This window comes from Capricornis sumatraensis, chromosome 3 (genome assembly GCF_032405125.1).
Source record: "Capricornis sumatraensis isolate serow.1 chromosome 3, serow.2, whole genome shotgun sequence".
NCBI classification, from domain to species: Eukaryota; Metazoa; Chordata; class Mammalia; order Artiodactyla; family Bovidae; genus Capricornis; species Capricornis sumatraensis.
Genome location: NC_091071.1, coordinates 113,975,587 through 113,994,799, shown reverse-complemented (window position 1 = coordinate 113,994,799; position 19,213 = coordinate 113,975,587). Strand labels below are relative to the sequence as shown.

General features: G+C 47.3%; 1 protein-coding gene across 3 annotated transcripts in view; it reads left to right on the top strand.

The window, feature by feature from the left end:
* Positions 1-18,896, top strand: part of CCDC93 (coiled-coil domain containing 93) — a 107,123-nt gene extending 88,227 nt beyond the window's left edge. For all 3 annotated transcript variants that reach the window (XM_068968087.1, XM_068968086.1, XM_068968088.1), the window contains exons 18-24: positions 820-882; positions 3,531-3,639; positions 5,635-5,717; positions 7,928-7,965; positions 11,688-11,772; positions 14,040-14,153; positions 18,541-18,896. In XM_068968087.1, coding sequence (XP_068824188.1) covers positions 820-882; positions 3,531-3,639; positions 5,635-5,717; positions 7,928-7,965; positions 11,688-11,772; positions 14,040-14,153; positions 18,541-18,594 — 546 coding nt within the window. In that variant the 3' untranslated portion in view covers positions 18,595-18,896. The remainder of the gene's footprint in view (positions 1-819; positions 883-3,530; positions 3,640-5,634; positions 5,718-7,927; positions 7,966-11,687; positions 11,773-14,039; positions 14,154-18,540) is intronic.
* Positions 18,897-19,213: the final 317 nt, after the last annotated feature.

The following is a 19,213-nucleotide window of genomic DNA, read 5'->3' as shown; positions in this document are numbered from 1 at the left end:
TCTACCATTCACCTCCTCTAGGTTCCTCTTCCCTTCATGCCCTCAGAGGCTCCCAGAGAGGGAACTTCAGAACTCCCACAGTGAAGGCTGTTGGGGTTTGCCTGCAGCTGAGCCCCATGGAGGAGCTGGCAGGGGTGTGTGTGTGCAAAAACACAGGGGGAGAGGGGCACCTCTGACACCTTTGTAGCTTCCTCTAGCACAGTGAGCCATCCAGCCACGTTTCTTACCTCATTGGGTTCAGTGAGGGGCTGGTTTCTGCCTTTTAATACTGTCCAAAAGGCCTTTCTACAGTGGTGGATGTGTTTTCGATCTGTGCTCTATCCAATATGGTGGCCACTAGCTGTGTATGGTTACTGAGCATCTGAAGGTTGGCTAGGACAATTGAGAAATTGAATATTTTTCAATTTTAGATAATATGAATTTAAATAGCCACATGTGCCTGGTGGCAATCACATTGGACATTGCAGCTCTAAACAGAAACATAAGCAAGCTAGCATCATCTAACACAGCAACACAGAACTGCAGGCTCTTTAAATATTAGTTATCTCCTCCTCATGGTTTTTTTGTTAAGGGAAGGAAGGGCACATGGATTTGGGGGATCAGCCTGGGTCCCAGAAGAAGAAAGAGTTGTTACAAAGTGATGTGAAAGAGTGTCGAGGGTCTCACAGGATGAGGACTCAACCCTGAACTCAGCCATTTCAAAAAAGAAATTTGGAGCCTCACAGTGAAGGAGATATATAAAAACTGTTCAACTTCAAAAGACTTCATCAAAAAAATAAAAATTTGCAGGTAATTGTGGAGTTTTTTTTCCAATTTCAGGAAGACCTAGACAGACGGTATAACATGGAGAAAGAGAAACTTTACAAGATCCGTCTACTACAGGTGAGTAAAAGCGAGCTGATAAACCCATCTGACTAGGTCTGCATGTCGCAGAACAAGAGCATCTCAGTGTCTTAAGAGCCAGGGAGACTCAGTTATAAGGCTGTTTGCTGTTCTGTCTGGAGTGTAACTCTGGATTGAGGTGTTGGTTATAACACCTCACATTGGTCTGTTATTTCACCAACATCTCGTTTGACTTGGTTATCACCTTTACTGGAGAGTAGCTATCAGCCTTATTTTCTGTATGAAGAAATTGACTCAAATCTGTTAAATACAAGCAGCTAGAAAGTGCCGGAGGCAGGATTCAAGGTCTAATGTTCTTGTCAAGTACTTTTCTTCAAATAGTAAGTGCCCGTATGAGCTGTTAGTTGATGATCTGGGGTGGCAGGGGCGTGCAGGGGGAGGCAGGGTGGTGAGAACGCCATCAGATATGGGGACATAGGCTTCAGAGTTGGCTTTAAATTCATGCAGAGTCAAAATTGCATTGTAAAATCTCTTCCATTGCCAGATTCTGGCTCAGGGACACTTAAAAGCCAAGAGTTAACTTTTGTTGCACTTTGGCCCGGAACTTCTCTCTGCTCTCTGGGAAAGGAAGGCCAGGTTCTGGTGGGAGTGGCCAAGGGGCTACAGGAGTCAGTGCTGAAGCCCGAGCTAGGGCTGGCTCAGTGAGGGTGTATGGATGTGAACTGGTGGCCGAGAGGCTGAGCAGCTGTATCGATGGAACTTGGGATGGGTTAGAGAAAAAAGTAGAGTCAGGGTGGTGGAGAATTTCCGACTTGGCACTAACGTGGATTCTTGTGTTATTCATTGAGGAAAAGCCTAAATTAAAAAGGATAGGGCTGAAGGGAATGGGACAGTGAAAAGAAATGTTCATGAGATCTCTGTGGGGCTTTTAAAGATTAGGGTACTCCACCAAGTAGGAATAGTCTGGGCTGGGCTGTGAAGAGGGGAAGAAGGACTCCACTAGTGAGGCTTGAGACCAAGTGGGCAGCTCGAGGCCAGGGAAAACAGGAGTCTGAGGTCTCCTGGCAACTGAGCAGAGGGCTCAGTGGAAAGAAGGTTCAGCGTTGCCAGAAGTCAAGGGAGCTGGAGGCTGAGAATTGCCACAGGTGCACAGAGAAGGTCTGTGTGACCTTGGCGAGAGTATTTCCAGTGGGTGTTGGGAGCAGCCAGCGGCAGTGGATTGAAGGGTGGCTTGTGGGGAGGGGAGTCAGGACGTCAGAGACACTTGAGTACTTGGTTTTGCGGTTTCCTTTTTTCTTTCTTTCTTTTCTGGCTGTCCTGGGTCTTCATGGTGGTGCATGGGCTCTAGTTGCAGTTCAAGGGCTTGGTTGCCCCACGGCTTATGGGTCTTAGTTCCCCAACCAGGAATCAAAGCCACATTCCTTGTATTGGAAGGCAGATTCTTAAGGACTGGGCCACAGAGAAGGCCCTGATCAGGGTTTAAGGAAGGGCCTTAAAGGGATGAGGGACTTCAGCATATTTAAATGCCAGTAAAAAGAAACCAATAGAAAAGGAGAGGTTAAAGATGCAGTGAAAAGAATGAATGATTACATCTATAGGTTCCGGGGGGGGGAGGGGGCGGAACATAGGCATCAGAGCCCAAGCACCCATGAGGAATATAGCCTTGGCCAAAAGGAGAAATAGATCTGTTCCTCTTCTCTAGCTCAAGCCACAGACCTGATTTTGGTTTGGTCACCAGAGTTGATAGTGGGTTTTGCACTGGAAAGGGTTTTGTACCCAAATAAATTAGAGGTCCCCATCTGCCACTGTGATAAAGTAGCTGGGAGAGGGAGGGACACGGAGGCACAGGAGAGGGCAACATTGAGACTGTGAGTGTGTCGGGGAGCTGGACAGCCTTCTCCAGTGCTGCCCACAGAAGACTCCCTGCCTCAGAGCCCAAGGTCTCCCCTGCATGCTCACTACTCTGCCTCCCAGATGCAATCAGGAGCAGTTTGACTAATAGAGCCCAGTTCATTTCATGGGAGGGGGCAAATGCCAGAAAGATGCTTTAGGAGCTTTTCAGACAGGCTCAGGGATTTGGAAGTTGTGTGGAACAGCAAGGTGGCATCAGTCTCTCGTCATCCGGGAAGCGCTCCTGGTCCCCGCCTGGCTCTGGGGAATCAGCTGCTCCAGAGTCCTTGGGGCCTGGTGGGCTGGCCGGGGCTACAGTCCCATTCAGAATCTTCCTTCTGGACCTGTTAATTTGTTGCCTCCTGTGGCTCCAGTTTAGGGGTTTCTCAGGTGACGCTAGTGGTAAAAAACCCGTCTGCCAGTGCAGGAGACTAAGAGATGCGGGTTCAATTCCTGGGTTGGGAAGATGCCCTAGAGGAGGGCATGGCACCCCACTCCAGTAGTCTTGCCTGGAGAATCCCAAGGAAGGAGGAGTCTGGGGGGATACAGTCCACAGGGTTGCAAAGAGTCAGACATGACTGAAGCAGCTTAGCACACGTGTACACAGGTGGCACCAGTTCACAGCCATGCCTTCTCTCTGTGTTGCCAGGTGGGAGTCAGAATCGGAGCCAGCTGGTGTTGTGTGCCTGCATTCCAGGGCTGGTTTGCAGGCACAGGGTGAGTGGAGGCAATATTTTGTGGGAACAAATAAGGCCTTTCATCAAATAGTGTTGTCTCCCCATCTCTTTTGCATTTAGGCTCGAAGAAATCGAGAAATAGCAATTTTGCATCGCAAGATTGATGAAGTGCCCAGCCGAGCCGAGCTAATACAGTATCAGAAGAGATTTATTGAACTCTACCGCCAGAGTAGGTGCATCGACCACATACTGTCCTGAGGCTGGCCCTGGGAGGGGCAGGGGTCAAGGGGCTCTGACCCACTGTAGCGTGGTGTTTCTGTCCATGGAAGCCAGCCCTGGAAAGGGCTTTAGCTCATCACCAGGCCCCCTCATTCCACGTAGCCCAGAATCCCAGGCACAACACTGTAGAGGCCTGACTCCCTCTCCATGGATAGATGGCTTAAGCTGATTGAGCTCTTGGAGTAATGCTTTCAGCCCACCCTCATCCGCATCAGCCATCACTCCTGCTATAGCTGGAGTTGGAAAGACTCCGCTTTCCAACTGCACATGGAACCTTGTGATGCCAGCATCTCTAGATCAGTCCTCACTCACTGTCCTCCTCTGTGAACCTTCTTCTCATGTGATCCTTGCCTTTAACAGCGTCGTGTCATTCAAGACTGGGTGTCCCTCAACCTAAATCAGGGATCACGTCTCATCAGGCTCAGAGTGACCCTCAAAGCTGCCATTGCTGTTTTCTTCGCAGTGCTTCTGCCGTACCTCTGCTTCCTTGTATCATAGCCCAGTAACCATTCACTGGTCTGCAGCTGCTTCTCTGAATCCCTCTCATCCACCCATCCAGTTGCATCACTTCTCTCCTGTGACAGACCCACACAAGCTCCCTAGACTGAAGGAAAGTGCTCTCATTCTATCCAGGATCCTCCCCAGTCTAGGTGGCCTGCCAGGAGGCCTCTTCCTGCTCTCAGTCGTCCTCTTCCTCCCCAGTCCACACACTGCTGTTCAGCACACCATGAACTTTGACATCCTAGGCCTTGTCTCCTCCTGTTACCTGCACCTGGGACCCTTTCTCCATTCTGTTAGACAAACCCTTCAAGGACCTCCTCACTTACCCTCAGTAAACAGGTCCTGGACTATCACCCCTTCCTTAGGCTCCACTCTTGCATATCTCCTGGGTACCTCAGACTCGGCAGGCACAAGACTTTGCCTCCCTCCCATCTTTCCCCTCACTCACTGTGATTGCTGTCGAGCCCGGCTAGACCCTCTGTCTTCTCTGACTCATGCTGCTCTGCCAATTCTGTTTCTGAATAGTATCATGTCTGTTTCTTCTGGACTCCTACTATAGCCGCCTTCTCCTCACTCCTGCCTGAGAGCGCGTTCTCACATAAATTTCATCATTTTACACTCTTGCTTTAAAAGCCTTAATATGTCATAGCTCTCCATAACTGGATGGACAGTCTTCAGAATCCTGAGCAGAGTCCTGCCTTGTCTGGTCCAGCTGGGCCCCTGCAGTCCCTGTGTCCCTCACCCCTGTGAGCTGGTCTGCAGGTCCAGGAGGCCAGGGCCCTACAGTTCCCACTTGGGAAACTCCCAGTCTTCTCTAAAGTACACCCAATTTTCCCTTGAGATGTTGACCTCTCAGCCATCCTTCCTAGTTCTAGCTGGAGCACTGTCTTCCTCAGAGCATATGTGCTTCCTTTTATGTTTTACCCCCACCCAGATGTTTTAGTCCTCACATTTAATTCAGATGATCAGGGTAGGTGTCAACAGTGGCAGTTTCTCAGCAGAAAATAGTTTCTTCCCTAAGTTAAATCTTTCCCTTTAAGCACAGGGTTTACAAAAGTGAGCCAACTATGGCTCCTGCTCATGAGGAACCTGGAAAGGGAGGGAGCCACACAGACAGGAAGAGCTGGCGTGGGGCTGCTTCCTCCCTGCCCCCTTTCTCCTGGAACCCTCACTTGGAGGACTTCAGAGAAATGCCCCATCCTGCACGCTGGCAGGGAGCTTCCTCTAGCTCCTGTCCTGGCAGGGCTGTCACGGCTGCCACCTGCTGCCAGCCCGCAGCAGCCCCCCACACACGGCCTCTGTGCACCATGGGGCTTCCTCGCAAATGAGAGTGAGCACCAGCCTGGCAGGTCCCAGTCCTGCAGAGCCTCAGCAGGGAGAGGGCACTTGGGATCATTGACATATTTTCTCACTCATGTGCTCGCTGATTTCTCTGCATTTACAGTTTCGGCAGTGCACAAAGAAACCAAGCAGTTCTTCACTTTATATAATACCCTGGACGACAAGAAGGTTTATTTGGAGAAAGAGGTAAGAGCCTTTATAGAAAGAAGGTAACATAGATGCGTGTGTGTCATGTGCCCAGTGCTGGGTACAAGGTCAGAAAGTGCATGATTCCTTGGGGCTGTCACCGTGCAGAGTGGGCAGCGGTTGTATGGTGCCCTGCAAGAGGCACCATCCTAAAAAGAAACATCCTGGAAGCACAAGAGGTAGATACGGAGAAGGGCTTGGACTTGGTGAAACTTGAGTTTGAGCTTTAAATGAAGGAAAGAACCAACTGAAGGAAATGGGGAAGGTGGGCCGTCAGAGTTGACCTGGGGAAATGGCTGTTTAGTCATCAGCGTCAGACAGAGGCATGAACTGAAAGAATTGCTTTCAATTGTAAAATCGAAAGCAGGAGTGGCAGGGCTGACCGTGAGCAGCCGCTCCATATTGCTCCGACTCTCCCTCAGGTCAGATCTGCTGGTGATTCACAGCTCCCTCCGTGGAAAGCAGTGGCTCGGGGCGGGTGTGCAGCTGTATTTAGAAACGAGCAGCGGCACCTTTACAGCTGCAGCATGCAGCAGTGTGGTGGCGGGGGCAGGCGCTCTGGAGTCACTGGGTTTGGGTTTTAGTCTGACCTTCTCCTGACCCTCAGCACATACCCTACAGTGATAGAGAATGAATGCGACAGTGTCCCTGAAGTACCTAGCACACAGTGATACGTATGAGCTCCTTCCTACCCCTCACCTTGAGGGAGACAGAATCTTTGTTTATTTCGTTATCATCTTGTAGCCTGCACTAATTACCACTTGAATAAGAATACTATTACAGATGTATCTTTTACCTGGACCCAAATGGAAGCCTCTGTGGCTATAGTTATCTTGACTACCTATTTTTCATTTTGGGGGTTTGTTTTTTTTAATTGAAGGATAATTACTTTACAATCTTGTGTTGGTTTCTGCCATACATCAACATGAGTCAGCCATAGGTGGACATGTGTCCCCTCCTTCTTGACCCTCCCTCCCACCTCCCACCCCATCCCACCCCTCTAGGTTGTTTCATAGCCCCAGTTTGAGTTCCCTGTTGACTACCTATTTTTGCCAGTCAAGCCAGATCAATCTCTCTCCTCCGAGAGGCACTCCTTGAGGAGGGTTTGGGTTCTGTTTCCTCTGTATCCAGGGCCTTACACAGTGATAGACACATAACAAACATTTGATCGGTGTTTGAACAGATGAGTCCATTTGGGAGATTTTCATCAGACCTGGGGGATTGCTCTGCTGCATACCCTGACTTGGGGGTCTTCCCGCCTGGTAAGGAGAAGACTTGTCCCCTAACTCAGGGACAGGCCAGCTCCTTGTGAGAAAGCCTTAAACCCCATTGACTTCCCTTCATCAGCAGTGTTTAAGGTTATTGCATTCCTTTAGGAGTATGCAGGGTGGTGGCAGCTTTTTAATTCCAAGCAATATTAATGCAGTTAGAACTTTTCATTTGGGTAAATTGTACATTTTATTCCAAATCTATTTATACTTGTGATATTTTAGCTTTCAACATGCCTGTGGAGTCAAGGACAAGAATATCATCTCCATGTTTCAGAGTGTGAACCTGAGTCCAAGTATAGTAAATGCTTAGTTTTGGGCTCACAGGCGAGGGTCAGTGACAGAGCTGGAAAGACAACCTAGGTTTCTAGACTCCAGACTCAGAGCCCTGACCTGGACTGTCATCGGGGCAGATAAAGGGTCTTGTGTACGGGCCACGGCATTTCCATGGGGGAGGGACCTTGAATGGGGCACGTACCCTTGGAGGCTCTCAGAGCTGCCTGGCAGCAGACCCATTGGCAGAAACTCTGTGGGAAGGAGTAGGGTGGGCACAGTGTTCTCACCTTCCCTCCCTCACTGACTCTCCGCTGGACTGATGGCCCTGAAAATGAAGTTCCGTGTTTGGTGAGATCGAAAGGACAGTGGTGCAGCTTCCCCAAGGAACCCTAATGTTGGCTTAGATGTGTCTCAGCTGGGGTTTAGGTCCCATCGCGGAGCCCTCCTCCTATGCTACCAAGGTCATGCTTGTTACAGCTGGAGGCTCTGGGGAAACTATGAGGCTGAGAACACGTTGCTCTTGTCTTTGTGTTACTTTTTACCTGCATGAACAAGGTGTGTTCCTTTCAGCAGTATCCAGAGACAGGCGCCAGGCTTTCAGTGGCTGGGGTGGCACAGGCATCTTTTGGCCTTTGCTTATTGTTCTTGTTCTTCCTTCCTCCCCAGATCAGCCTGCTGAACTCCATTCATGAGAACTTCTCACAGTAAGTGTTCTCTTCCAGTCACCATCCGTGTGCCCTGCACGGCGTCAGCTCACCTCCGTTTTGCAGCAAAGCTCAGTGCCCAGGCTGGGATTCTTATACTTCCACCCCTGTTGCTGTGTGCATATGTGTCTTGGTTTATGCAGACCTTGAGTTCTTACAAAAACATAATGATTTTACAGCAAATTTTAAAAACACCAAGGAGTAGCTTAGGGGAAAAGTTAGCTTTCAAATAATTTGACTATGCCTAACTACTATAATTTCTTTGTAGATTACTTTTGTCCTACTAAGATTAGATTAATAACATTTGTTTTTGCACACATATAGATGCTTTAAAATTTAGATAATGAGGGAATTCCCTGGCCGTCCAGTCATTAGGACTCTACTCTTTCACCATGGAGGGCCTGGATTCAATCCTTGGTTGGGGAAAAAAGTAAATTAAAAAATAAAATCTAGGTAATAAAATAATCTATATATTTTTTTAAATAGTTTTCAAATTTGGTGGTAGATTTTAAGTCATGTGCATACTCTAAATTACCGTGTTCAAATATAAATGTTTTCTCTAAAAACTGAACAGCAAAGCCCACCTCTACTGAAATCATACCAGCCCTCAAAGATAACCATTCCCTTGTCTGCCATCCAGGCAACCCCAGGCTGGTACTCTGTCCAGAAGAATTCCTCTCTTACCAGCACTGACTCTGCTGTGACCAGCAGCTAAGATCTTAGCTGGATTACAAGCTCTGAACTTCAAGTTTCACTTCTAATTGAAAACAAACAGCTCCATTTAATATTCAGATTCAGTTAGTGACTTACAACCTTGTGACATTTCTAAAAATGATGCCTTCATCTGTATCCCTGATCATTGAGAGAAGCTGAGGTTGGAGTGTTTTTGTGGAAGTTCTGCTATCTCTTGGCCCATCCTTTGAAAGATTTCTTCTCATCCTTGTATCGTGTGCTCTGATCCTTCTCGTATCAGTCCCTCTGCAGGACTGGAGGTGAACAGGCATGTTTTTTTAGGTCATCACTTGTTTAGCTGCTCTTCCTGGAAACAGGAACAGCTTTACCAGCCTGGTTTTAGGAAAATCTCAGAAAATGTCTTCCAGTCTTGAACAGTGCCTTTTATTTTTTGTCTTTATTGAATTTGTTACAGTATTGCTTCTGTTATTTATGTTACAGTTTTTTGGCATGAGGGATCTTAGCTCTCCCACCAGGGATCAAACTCAACTCACTGCATTCAAAGGTGAAGTCTTAACCACTGGACAGCCAGTGCCTTGATCAGTGCCTCTAAAGCTGCAGATTTTAAAAAATTAAGTGAAATTCAGACTTAAATTGAAGAAAGTAGGGAAAACCACTAGACCATTCAGGTATGACCTAAATCAAATCCCATATGATTATACAGTGGAAGTGAGAAATAGATTTAAGGGACTAGATCTGATAGATAGAGTGCCTGATGAATTATGGACGGAGGTTTGTGACATGGTACAGGAGACAGGGATCAAGACCATCCCCGTGGAAAAGAAATGCAAAAAAAGCAAAATGGCTGTCTGGGGAGGCCTTACAAATAGCTGTGAAAAGAAGAGAAGCAAAAAGCAAAGGAGAAGAGGAAAGATATAAGCATCTGAATGCAGAGATCCAAAGAATAGCAAGAAGAGATAAGAAACCTTCCTCAGCGATCAATGCAAAGAAATAGAGGAAAACAACAGTAAGGGAAAGACTAGAGATCTCTTCAAGAAAATTAGAGATACCAAGGGAACATTTCATGCAAAGATGGGCTCGATAAAGGACAGAAATGGTATGGACTTAACAGAAGCAGAAGATATTAAGAAGAGGTGGCAAGAATACATGGAAGAACTGTACAAAAAAGATCTTCACGGCCAAGATAATTATGATGGTGTGATCACTCACCTAGAGCCAGACATCCTGGAATGTGAAGTCAAGTGGGCCTTAGAAAGCATCACTATGAACAAAGCTAGTGGAGGTGATGGAATTCCAGTTGAGCTATTTCAAATCCTGAAAGATGATGCTGTGAAAGTGCTGCATTCAATATGCCAGCAAATTTGGAAAACTCAGCAGTGGACACAGGACTGGAAAAGGTCAGTTTTCATTCCATTCCCAAAGAGAGGCAATGCCAAAGAATGCTCAAACTACCACACAATTGCACTCATCTCACACGCTAGTGAAGTAATGCTCAAAATTCTCCAAGTCAGGCTTCAACATTACATGAACCTTGAACTTCCAGATGTTCAAGCTGATTTTAGAAAAGGCAGAGGAACCAGAGATCAAATTGCCAACATCTGCTGGATCATGGAAAAAGCAAGAGAGTTCCAGAAAACATCTATTTCTGCTTTATTGACTATGCCAAAGCCTTTGACTGTGTGGATCCGAATAAACTGCGGAAAATTCTGAAAGAGATGGGAATACCAGGCCACCTGACCTGCCTCTTGAGAAACCTATATGCAGGTCAGGAAGCAAGAGTTAGAACTGGACATGGAACAACAGACTGGTTCCAAATAGGAAAAGGAGTACATCAAGGCTGTTTATTGTCACCCTGCTTATTTAACTTATATGCAGAGTACATTATGAGAAACACTGGGCTGGAAGAAGTACAAGCTGAAATCAAGATTGCCAGGAGAAATATCAATAGCCTCAGATATGCAGATGACACCACCCTTGTGGCAGAAAGTGAAGAGTAACTAAAAAGCCTCTTGATGAAAGTGAAAGAGGAGAGTGAAAAAGTTGGCTTAAAGCTCAACATTCAGAAAACGGAGATCATGGCATCTGGTCCCATCACTTCATGGGAAATAGATGGGGAAACAGTGGACACAGTGTCAGACTATTTTTTTGGGCTCCAGAATCACTGCAGATGGTGATTGCAGCTGTGAAATTAAAAGACGCTTACTCCTTGGAAGGAAATTTATGACCAACCTAGATAGCATATTCAAAAGCAGAGACATTACTTTGCCAACTAAGGTCCATCTAGTCAAGGCTATGGTTTTTCCATTAGTCATGTATGGATGTGAGAGTTGGACTGTGAAGAAAGCTGAGCACCGAAGAATTGATGCTTTTGAACTGTGGTGTTTGAGAAGACTCTTGAGAGTCCCTTGGACTGCAAGGAGATCCAACCAGTCCATTCTGAAGGAGATCAGTCCTGAGTGTTCTTTGGAAGGACTGATGTTAAAGCTGAAACTCTAGTACTTTGGCCACCTCATGTGAAGAGCTGACTCATTGGAAAAGACTCTGATGCTGGGAGGGATTGAGGGCAGGAGGAGAAGGTGATGACAGAGGATGAGATGGCTCGATGCATCACCGACTCGACAGGGAGGCCTGGTGTGCTGCAGTTCATGGGGTCGCAAAGAGTTCGACACGACTGAGCGACTGAACTGAACTGAAATTCATTCCTTAAGCAGTACCTGTCACCATTCAAAATTTTTTTTTAATTGTTAATTTCAGTCACATTTTATTTATGAAAGTGTCTATTAGTAAGAAAACTATAGAGAGGGTTGGGGGAAAAACAGATTAATATTTATTTGTAAGACCAAGCTAACTTTCATGCCTTGCTCACAAATTAAAATCTCTGGCTGCCTGGGATCACAGGGCCCCCATGGGTCCTTCCTGCCTTGCAACGGCCTATCTACCTCCTGGGGCATTATCTGGACTGACTCCTCAATTCCTCCCCTTTCTTGAATCCTGTTTGCTGGTCATACCTCTGCTGGTCTTTCTTTCAGAGCCATGGCCTCCTCTGCTTCCCGGGACCAGTTTTTACGTCAGATGGAACAAATCGTAGAAGGAATTAAGCAAAGTCGAATGAAGGTCAGACTGCTTTTTTTCTGTAATGTGGCCAGAGTTTTACACTGGTGATGGGAGAAGGCCCTGGAGAAAGCAGGTCTCTTCCAGTTGTCCTGGGGATGTGCTCTCAGTTCTGAAGACACATCTTCATGTCTCTGCAAGGGGTCCCACTAAGGTCTCTGACCCTACAGTGGGCAGGCCAGCTCCATAGGCTGCCTGCATCAGTCTTTCAGATGGTTACCAACAGCTCTGTGGATGTAATACCCACCGAGGGTCAAGCACTGTGCTCATCCTCCCAGAAGCCCTCTTACGTGAGTGTGTGCCCCGTTTCACAGATGGGAAGCTGGCTTTCACCAGCAGGCCTTCTCTCTTGCCCAGAATCAAGTCCTCACTGGCTGTCTGGTTCCTGACATTTTACCATCAGAGATCCATTCCTTACACCTCAAGAGCATTTTAGTTTCCAGGAGTCCCCTATAAAAATGCAAGTAATTGCTGAATTCTGCTAAAGTGAGAGGATACTGAGCCTCAGAAGAGAAAAGAGGAACTGAAAGGGATGTGGGGGCTCCAGAGATAGCTTTGCAGAGAATTGTCCAGGCTAGGGGCAGCGTGAGCATTTCTGCACTCTGGCTCCTCGCGTGCACACTTTGTCAGGAGAAAAGAAGACTCGCTGATGGTCTGGAAGCCAGACATGCAGCCATAGGCTCCCACTACCGCAGCAGACAAATCCTAACTAACACTTCCAATGTCTCTTGCTTTTGGTCCTACTTTAGAAATAGTAGGACCAAATAGTCACACACCTGGTCCTTGGGCATGGCAGCGAAACCTCCTGAGGACAAAGGGCATCTCCTTTCACAGTCCTGGGGTAGAGTAGTCCAGAGAGTGTGGCCAGAATGTAAACACATGAAAGAATAGCCTTAGGACCTGTCCTAAAAATCTACTCCTTCAAGCTGTCTGTAATCCTATTTCACCAGAGAGGGATGGCAGACAAAAGCTTGCCATGTCCCTTTCCCTCTAGCAGAATATTCATCTCCTTATTAAGGATGTCAACAAAATCATGTCAAAAGAGAAAAAAAAAAGTGTCACTGGTCACAAGACTATTCAGCCACAAAAATGAGGGCACAGTGAGACAGCTGTTGTCCATGTGTGGGGCCACTTCCCCAGGGCAGGCAGACTGTCTTGCAGGAGGGAGTGGAGTCCCTTCTTGATGATCGGGGGTTAGAGGGAGGTGGGGAGCAGAGAACCTGGCCAACCACAGGCCTGTAACAACCCTCAGTGCAGGGGCTTTCCACTCACTATGCTCATCCTCAAGGAGATAGTCTTGCTCATAGCAAAGAACAAGAGGAAGTTACTGGGTTTTTTTCCCCTGCTTTGGCTTCCCTTTCTGTTACTATCTGAAGCATTCCCCAGGAAGGAAATGGGCCTGACTCCTTCATTCCTTCCATTCTGCCCTAAGCTTCATGGTGAAGGCATCTTGGTACTGGCCAGCAGAGGAGGCTGCTGCTGTGTCTGTACCCCCACGAGGTGGCTGGGCACCAGGAGGTTGCTCAGGTCCCTGAATGGGGAGGGCTGTCTCCTCTCATGTCTGTGTTGCTGGTGGCTGGCACAGCACCTGACGCATAGTTGGCACCAAAGAATTCTTTGTTGAACAAGTGAATTCATTGAGTCCAAAAGTAGTTCTCATTGAGGGTTCCAGGTAGACTTTGAATGTTGGTTGGCACTGGAATGGATTAAGTCTTGTCTGCTCTGCAGAACAGCACTTATTTGAGTGGATGTCTTTTGTTGTGTTTGTTTAAAAGAAACAAAAACACAGCCCCCTGTATCTGGGTACCATGATGGGTTCTGCTTGGATAGAGGTGGCAGGGGAGTGTCTGTGCCCCAGAGCACAGGTTCCCCCAGAACCAGCAGGTGCAGGGTGTACACAGAACAGACCAGCAGGGAGTGCAAGTAATAGAATAGGTGTTTGTGGCCTGTGGAAAGGCTCCTGAGTAAAGAGGAAACTGCCTACCTGTTGCTTGTGAAATTGTACTCACACATACACACACAAACACACACACACAAAGAAAGAGTTAGATGAAGCAGTTAATTCCCAATGACAGGAGAATTGCTGAACAGATTATAGTTCCTATGCCGTATCATGCAGATAAATAAAAACAACCTCAGAAATGATGCATAGAAGGAAACTACTGGAAGGAAATCCATGAAAAGTTAGTAATAGTTTCCTTCTGGACATTGTCAGCCACCTTTGGTCAGAACCTGGCTTTTCATCACTGTTTCCCCAAATGTTTCAACAGATGGAGAAGAAGAAGCAAGAAAACAAGATGAGAAGAGACCAGCTGAACGACCAGTACTTGGAATTGTTAGAAAAACAGAGGCTGTACTTTAAGACCGTGAAAGAGTTCAAGGAGGTAAGAGGGGGATGGGGCCCTTGAGGCTGGGCAAGGTTCTTGTTCAACACCACCGCCCCCAGATGAACCTCTGCAAACCAGAGCGTTTCTTTGGTTTTCCACTGGTCTGAAATGGAAATAGCAAGTGGGCAGTTGACCGGGCAATAAAGTGTGCATCTGAGTAGGTCACGATTGTGTTGTTTTGTGGCCCATCTTGAAGCTCTAACTGAACTTCAATTCCAAGAAACCTCACTTCATTTTCTTGACACTCTGTAGCCACATTAAACTCACAAGTAAAATGACATCGCAGGGCCACCTGGAAACAGTATTTGTTATAGATTCAGATCGAGCATTTCCCTTCCTCCCAGTCTTAAGCTGCGAGGAACCTTGAGAAGCCCTGTGTGAGGGGAGTGAACTGTGAGTGTGACAGGCTTGGGTTCACATCCTGCCACTGGCCTGCTATGCACATGGGTAGGGACCAGCTGTGCACGTGTCTGGCACCTGTCACACCCACCCTCTGCCAAATGTTGTTGACCCCTGTCTTTTCTCTTGCATTTGGGCAGGATTACTGTCCATCATTCCAGAAAGGAAAGTGCCCTTTTCTTAAGAGATTTTCCAGAAAGAGACTTCATTCCGTCACTTGCCAAGATTTCATCAGCTTTATTTTCAGGACTTCTTTCCCCCTTTCTAATATAAATCTGTGTAGTTTTAGTGAATTTAGAGATTGCTGAAGATACAGGGAAGCTAAAGGTAGTTGTATCCTGGCATGTGGTCAATGGAATAAAAAATAGTCTTTCCATACCAATGTTTTTGTTCTTACATGTTTTCTGTGGCTCGTCTCTCTTCCTTCCTCCCTTCCCTCCTGTTTTCCTTCTCTGCCGCTTCTTCCCATTATTGAGGGAAGTTTTGAGAGCCACAGCTGTAGGCATTTCAGAATGTCTCATCCTTTCAATAAACAAGTAATAACAAGTCAGAAGTAATTCCAGCCTTTGCCTTGAGGGGACTGATGTAGTGGTGTGGTCAGGGAAGACCTCTCCCCAGTGAGAACTCAGTCTTGGGCAAAGTGACCAGGCGAGCTGCTGAGCCTCTGGTCAGTAGGGGCTGGAGCCAAAGGGCCAGCAAGAGAGCTACAGGAAGTAAACAGGGACCCACCGCTCCCCCACCTGAGCTCTTTTTCCCAAATAACACACAAAGAGAAAAGGCCCGGAGGAGAAGAATTACACTTAAACGTTGCTTGGACACACTAGCACTGCCATTTTGACAGCAGAAACAAAGAGCAGATGAGTTGGGAGGATAAGTATAAGCTGTCAAAATGAAAGCAAATAAAAGTGAGATGGAAAAGCTCGTTACTACACTGCACGCTCTCAGAATGAAGGCTGGGGGCCATCTCTGAAGGAGGCAGTTCCCTCAGATATGTTAAGGACAGGATTTCCATGTTCCTGCCTCCTTGGCACAGTTACTGTCAGTCAGAGACGGGAGGTGGGTCCCTCAGAACCCGTGAAGACCCCAGACCCAGACCAGGTGCTGGCCTCAGTGTCCTTCAGTCCGAAGCAAGATGGAAAAAGGGGAAGGGGAATGGACTATTTGCTGCAGATGGCTACATGGATTTCACTTAAAGCACTCACCTTTAAAAAAAAAAAAATTGTCTTATTTTTTGATACTACGATTGCCTCTCTTATAAAATGATGGTGACAGTGTGTCCTCCCTTTTTTTTTTTTTTTAATCATTTTACTTGGTAAAAATTTAAAACCATGAGTTAGCATTCTAAAATCTTAGAAATTTTTTTCAAGCTCCTCTGAGGTAAGTTGGGGCCACCGCAGGTGTTGAGGCTTCCTTGCTGCTCCCTAGCTCCCATCGCCTCCTTCCAGTTAGAGTAATTCTGCCATTTTACATATTGCAGTTTCGTGTAAGATCTCATTTGAGGGAGAAAAGCAGTTTGAAGAATCAGATTTTCATCCCAGGATGGAATCTTCTCCCAGAACCCTCTGCTCTGCCTCCTCTGCTTGTTTTTCCCCGACCTGCTTGGTTTTCTTCTCCCCACTTCTGAATTCTTCCTGCCTCCTGGTCCCAGCACCATGCTGGGCAGTAAGTATCCTTCGTGCAGAGCAGTGTCATCCAGAACATGGTCTTTGACCACCACTCGGCACGCGTGTGTTCTCAGTCGTGTCTGACTCTCTGCAGCCCTGTGACTGTTGCCTGCCAGGCTCTTGTCCATGGGATTCTCCAGGCAAGAATACTGGAGTGGGTTGCCATTTCCTTCTCCAGGGGATTTTCCCGACCAGGGATCAAAGCCAAGTCTCCAGCATATCCTGCGTCGGCAGGCGAATTCCTTACCACTGAGCCTCCACAGCTTCCCTTTGACCACCCCAGCATCCCTTTATGGGGTACAGTTGACTCCACATTAATTGAGCTCCTGTGACCCCGTGGGCTCCATGTAGGCACTAGGTCATGCCCGCATCCTGACTCCAACCTCCTCTGAGATCAAGACCCTTTTGAGTAGAGACATTGAGTTATCTCTAAAATGCCATCAACTCACTTTCCCTGGGAGGGTTTGTTAATAACAAGTCTGCCAGGGAAAAAACATATACTCTGAAAACACCTTAATGGCAGTATTACACCAACTAATCGTGTTTCTCAAAGCAGTTTCTCACAAGTTGCCCAAACTAATATTTAGATTCTTGCCTGGCTCTGACGAAGGCCAGCCATACATTTTTATGATGCTGAGTTTGAGCACGTAATCTCGAGTGAGTGGAGCTCACAGTGTCTGGCACATAACAGGCCCCATACTTTCTTCAGCAGGCAAGAAGCAGACGTGCGGAGAAAGACCTAAAGGACTCTCTCTGTATTTGCTTTGAACAGACAGACAATATCATTCTGTCATCTCCTACAAGGCTTCCAGGAGATTGCATGAATTAAGTAGTGCTCACACACCAGGCATGACGGCCTGAAATGTCTTTACTGAAAACTTGAAGCTCATCTCAGTGTGGTGTGATGAGAAGAATGACCCCTGCTGGGGACTTTTCCATAGCAGCAGTTTTGATGCTTCCAAGGTTTTTTGTTTTGGGGTTATTTTTTGTTTTTTCCTCCTTCATAAGGTGATGTGAATAGCAATTAAAACTTATTTATTCCTTGTTATATTGTGTTATCTTTTTCTTATGGAAAATTTCGAAAACACACAGAACTAGAGAAAGCAGTCTACCAGTGTAATAGTGTGCCTCTCTGCCTGTTTTGTTCGTCTTTACTGCTCCCCATTTACATTTAAATAAGAAAACTGTCTTCTCAACTTCTCTGACACAACAAATGTTACTCACCTTCACCTTCTTTCTCTCCCCTAGAAGTTATCTCCCCCTCCAAAAACATGTGCTTAAAAAATGTCAGAGTATCTTGCTTCTGGCAGAACAACTCAGCTTCACGCCCACCCAGCCCTCCCCAGCTCTGAATGGAAGGTATACAGAAACCCTGAAGGTGAACCAGGGTCACTGCAGCCGAGAGCAAAGGGCCTCCAGAGAAGTGGGAGCATCTGGCCAAGCCCAGGGAGGGGGAAACATCTTTGAGGACTTTGGGCGCCTTGGATGCAGAAAGGGCCAAGGGTGACCAAGTTTTTCTTCCACACTAAGTGGCAGCATGGTGACTGAAGGCTCGGGTTCGACCCCTCGAGGTCCTTCCCCTTCCACGCTCACCTCTCACTGTAAACAGGGCTCCTTGAAGTCCAGGGAGGAAGTGGACATGTGCTAGCAGACGGAAGTATCCTGAGCTATCAAGGCCACTGCAAACAGGGAGGAGGACGCACAGTGAGATGCTCTGGAAGAAGGGGATTCAAAACAACACAGCGATGGCCTTGTACCCTGGATGCCAGACTCTGCACACGGGATGAGGCCCGTGAGCTCGTCCACATCCTACAGCACCCTCAGTGATGGGTTTCCTGCAGCTCACTTTATGGGAGAGGTGTCCCTCAATATGTTTCTGTCCCTCTGTCTGCTGTGGGTGTCTCTGTTAAAGCTGAGGATATTCTTAACCTTCGCTCTTGTGGGGTAAGAGCTTTTCTACATGCTCCATCTGCTGTCTCTTAGGACTCCTTGGGCCATGGTGTCCGGGACTCTCCCCTTCCTCACTGGAGGCATCCAAGATCAGCAGAGAAGCGTCTGCTTTCTGCTTCTGCCCCTTGGGGACTGAAGTCTTTGGGGATGACAGTGCCTAATCCTCTCCTGTCCTCAGTCTGACAGTCGGTCTTTGTGACTGTTGGGGCCTTCCTTGAAGCATGTGTCCAGGAACCTCCCCTATACTGGTGGCAGTGGAAAAGGAGGCCTGTCCACTGACCCACAGGCCGCTCCGGGTACAGGGAAGGATGCAGAGGTGGGCGCTAACACGGTCCCCACCTCTCTGCTCTCTCTTTCTGTTTCCCCTGCAGGAAGGCCGCAAGAACGAGATGTTGCTGTCCAAGGTGAGAGCCAAGGCCTCTTGAACATTCCCAGACATCATCGCACGTCATTGATGTCTTCCTCTAAACACCATGTATCAGCTCTGAGATGGTGAAATGGTTCTGGACACTACAGCAGAGATGTAGGTGTGATGATCTCAACATGGGATATTTCCTTCCTCCTGTTTGCTCACATTTCATCTCCATGGTGGTGGTTGTCCATGGGATCGGACGGTGCAGACATTGTGGCTTGGATAACACCCGTCCTCCAGTGAAGAAATGTGGGCAGTGTTTGTTCTCTGTGTTGATTCTACTTTTATTTCTCCAGTAACATTGCACATATGAAGGTACCTGTGTTTGAATGGACTCTGAATAAAGAGAAATTCACTTGTTCAGTAATGTTAATTGAGCAGCTGCTAAGGAGGAAGCACTGAGTAGGGGGACACAGACCCTGCACCCAGGCTTCCAGCACATGGCCCCAGAGCTTGACCACGGGGACTTTTTTTTTTTTCTTAGTAAACAAGGCTTTTAGCTGAACGGCCAGCCCATGTGAATATTGGTCAGTTGGGCCTCTCACTTGCCGTGATGCCTTTTGTTCCTGGTCCCTCGGGGGCTGGTCAGCAACCTTAATGGTGTAGCAACTAGAATGAAAACTCAGTGTCTG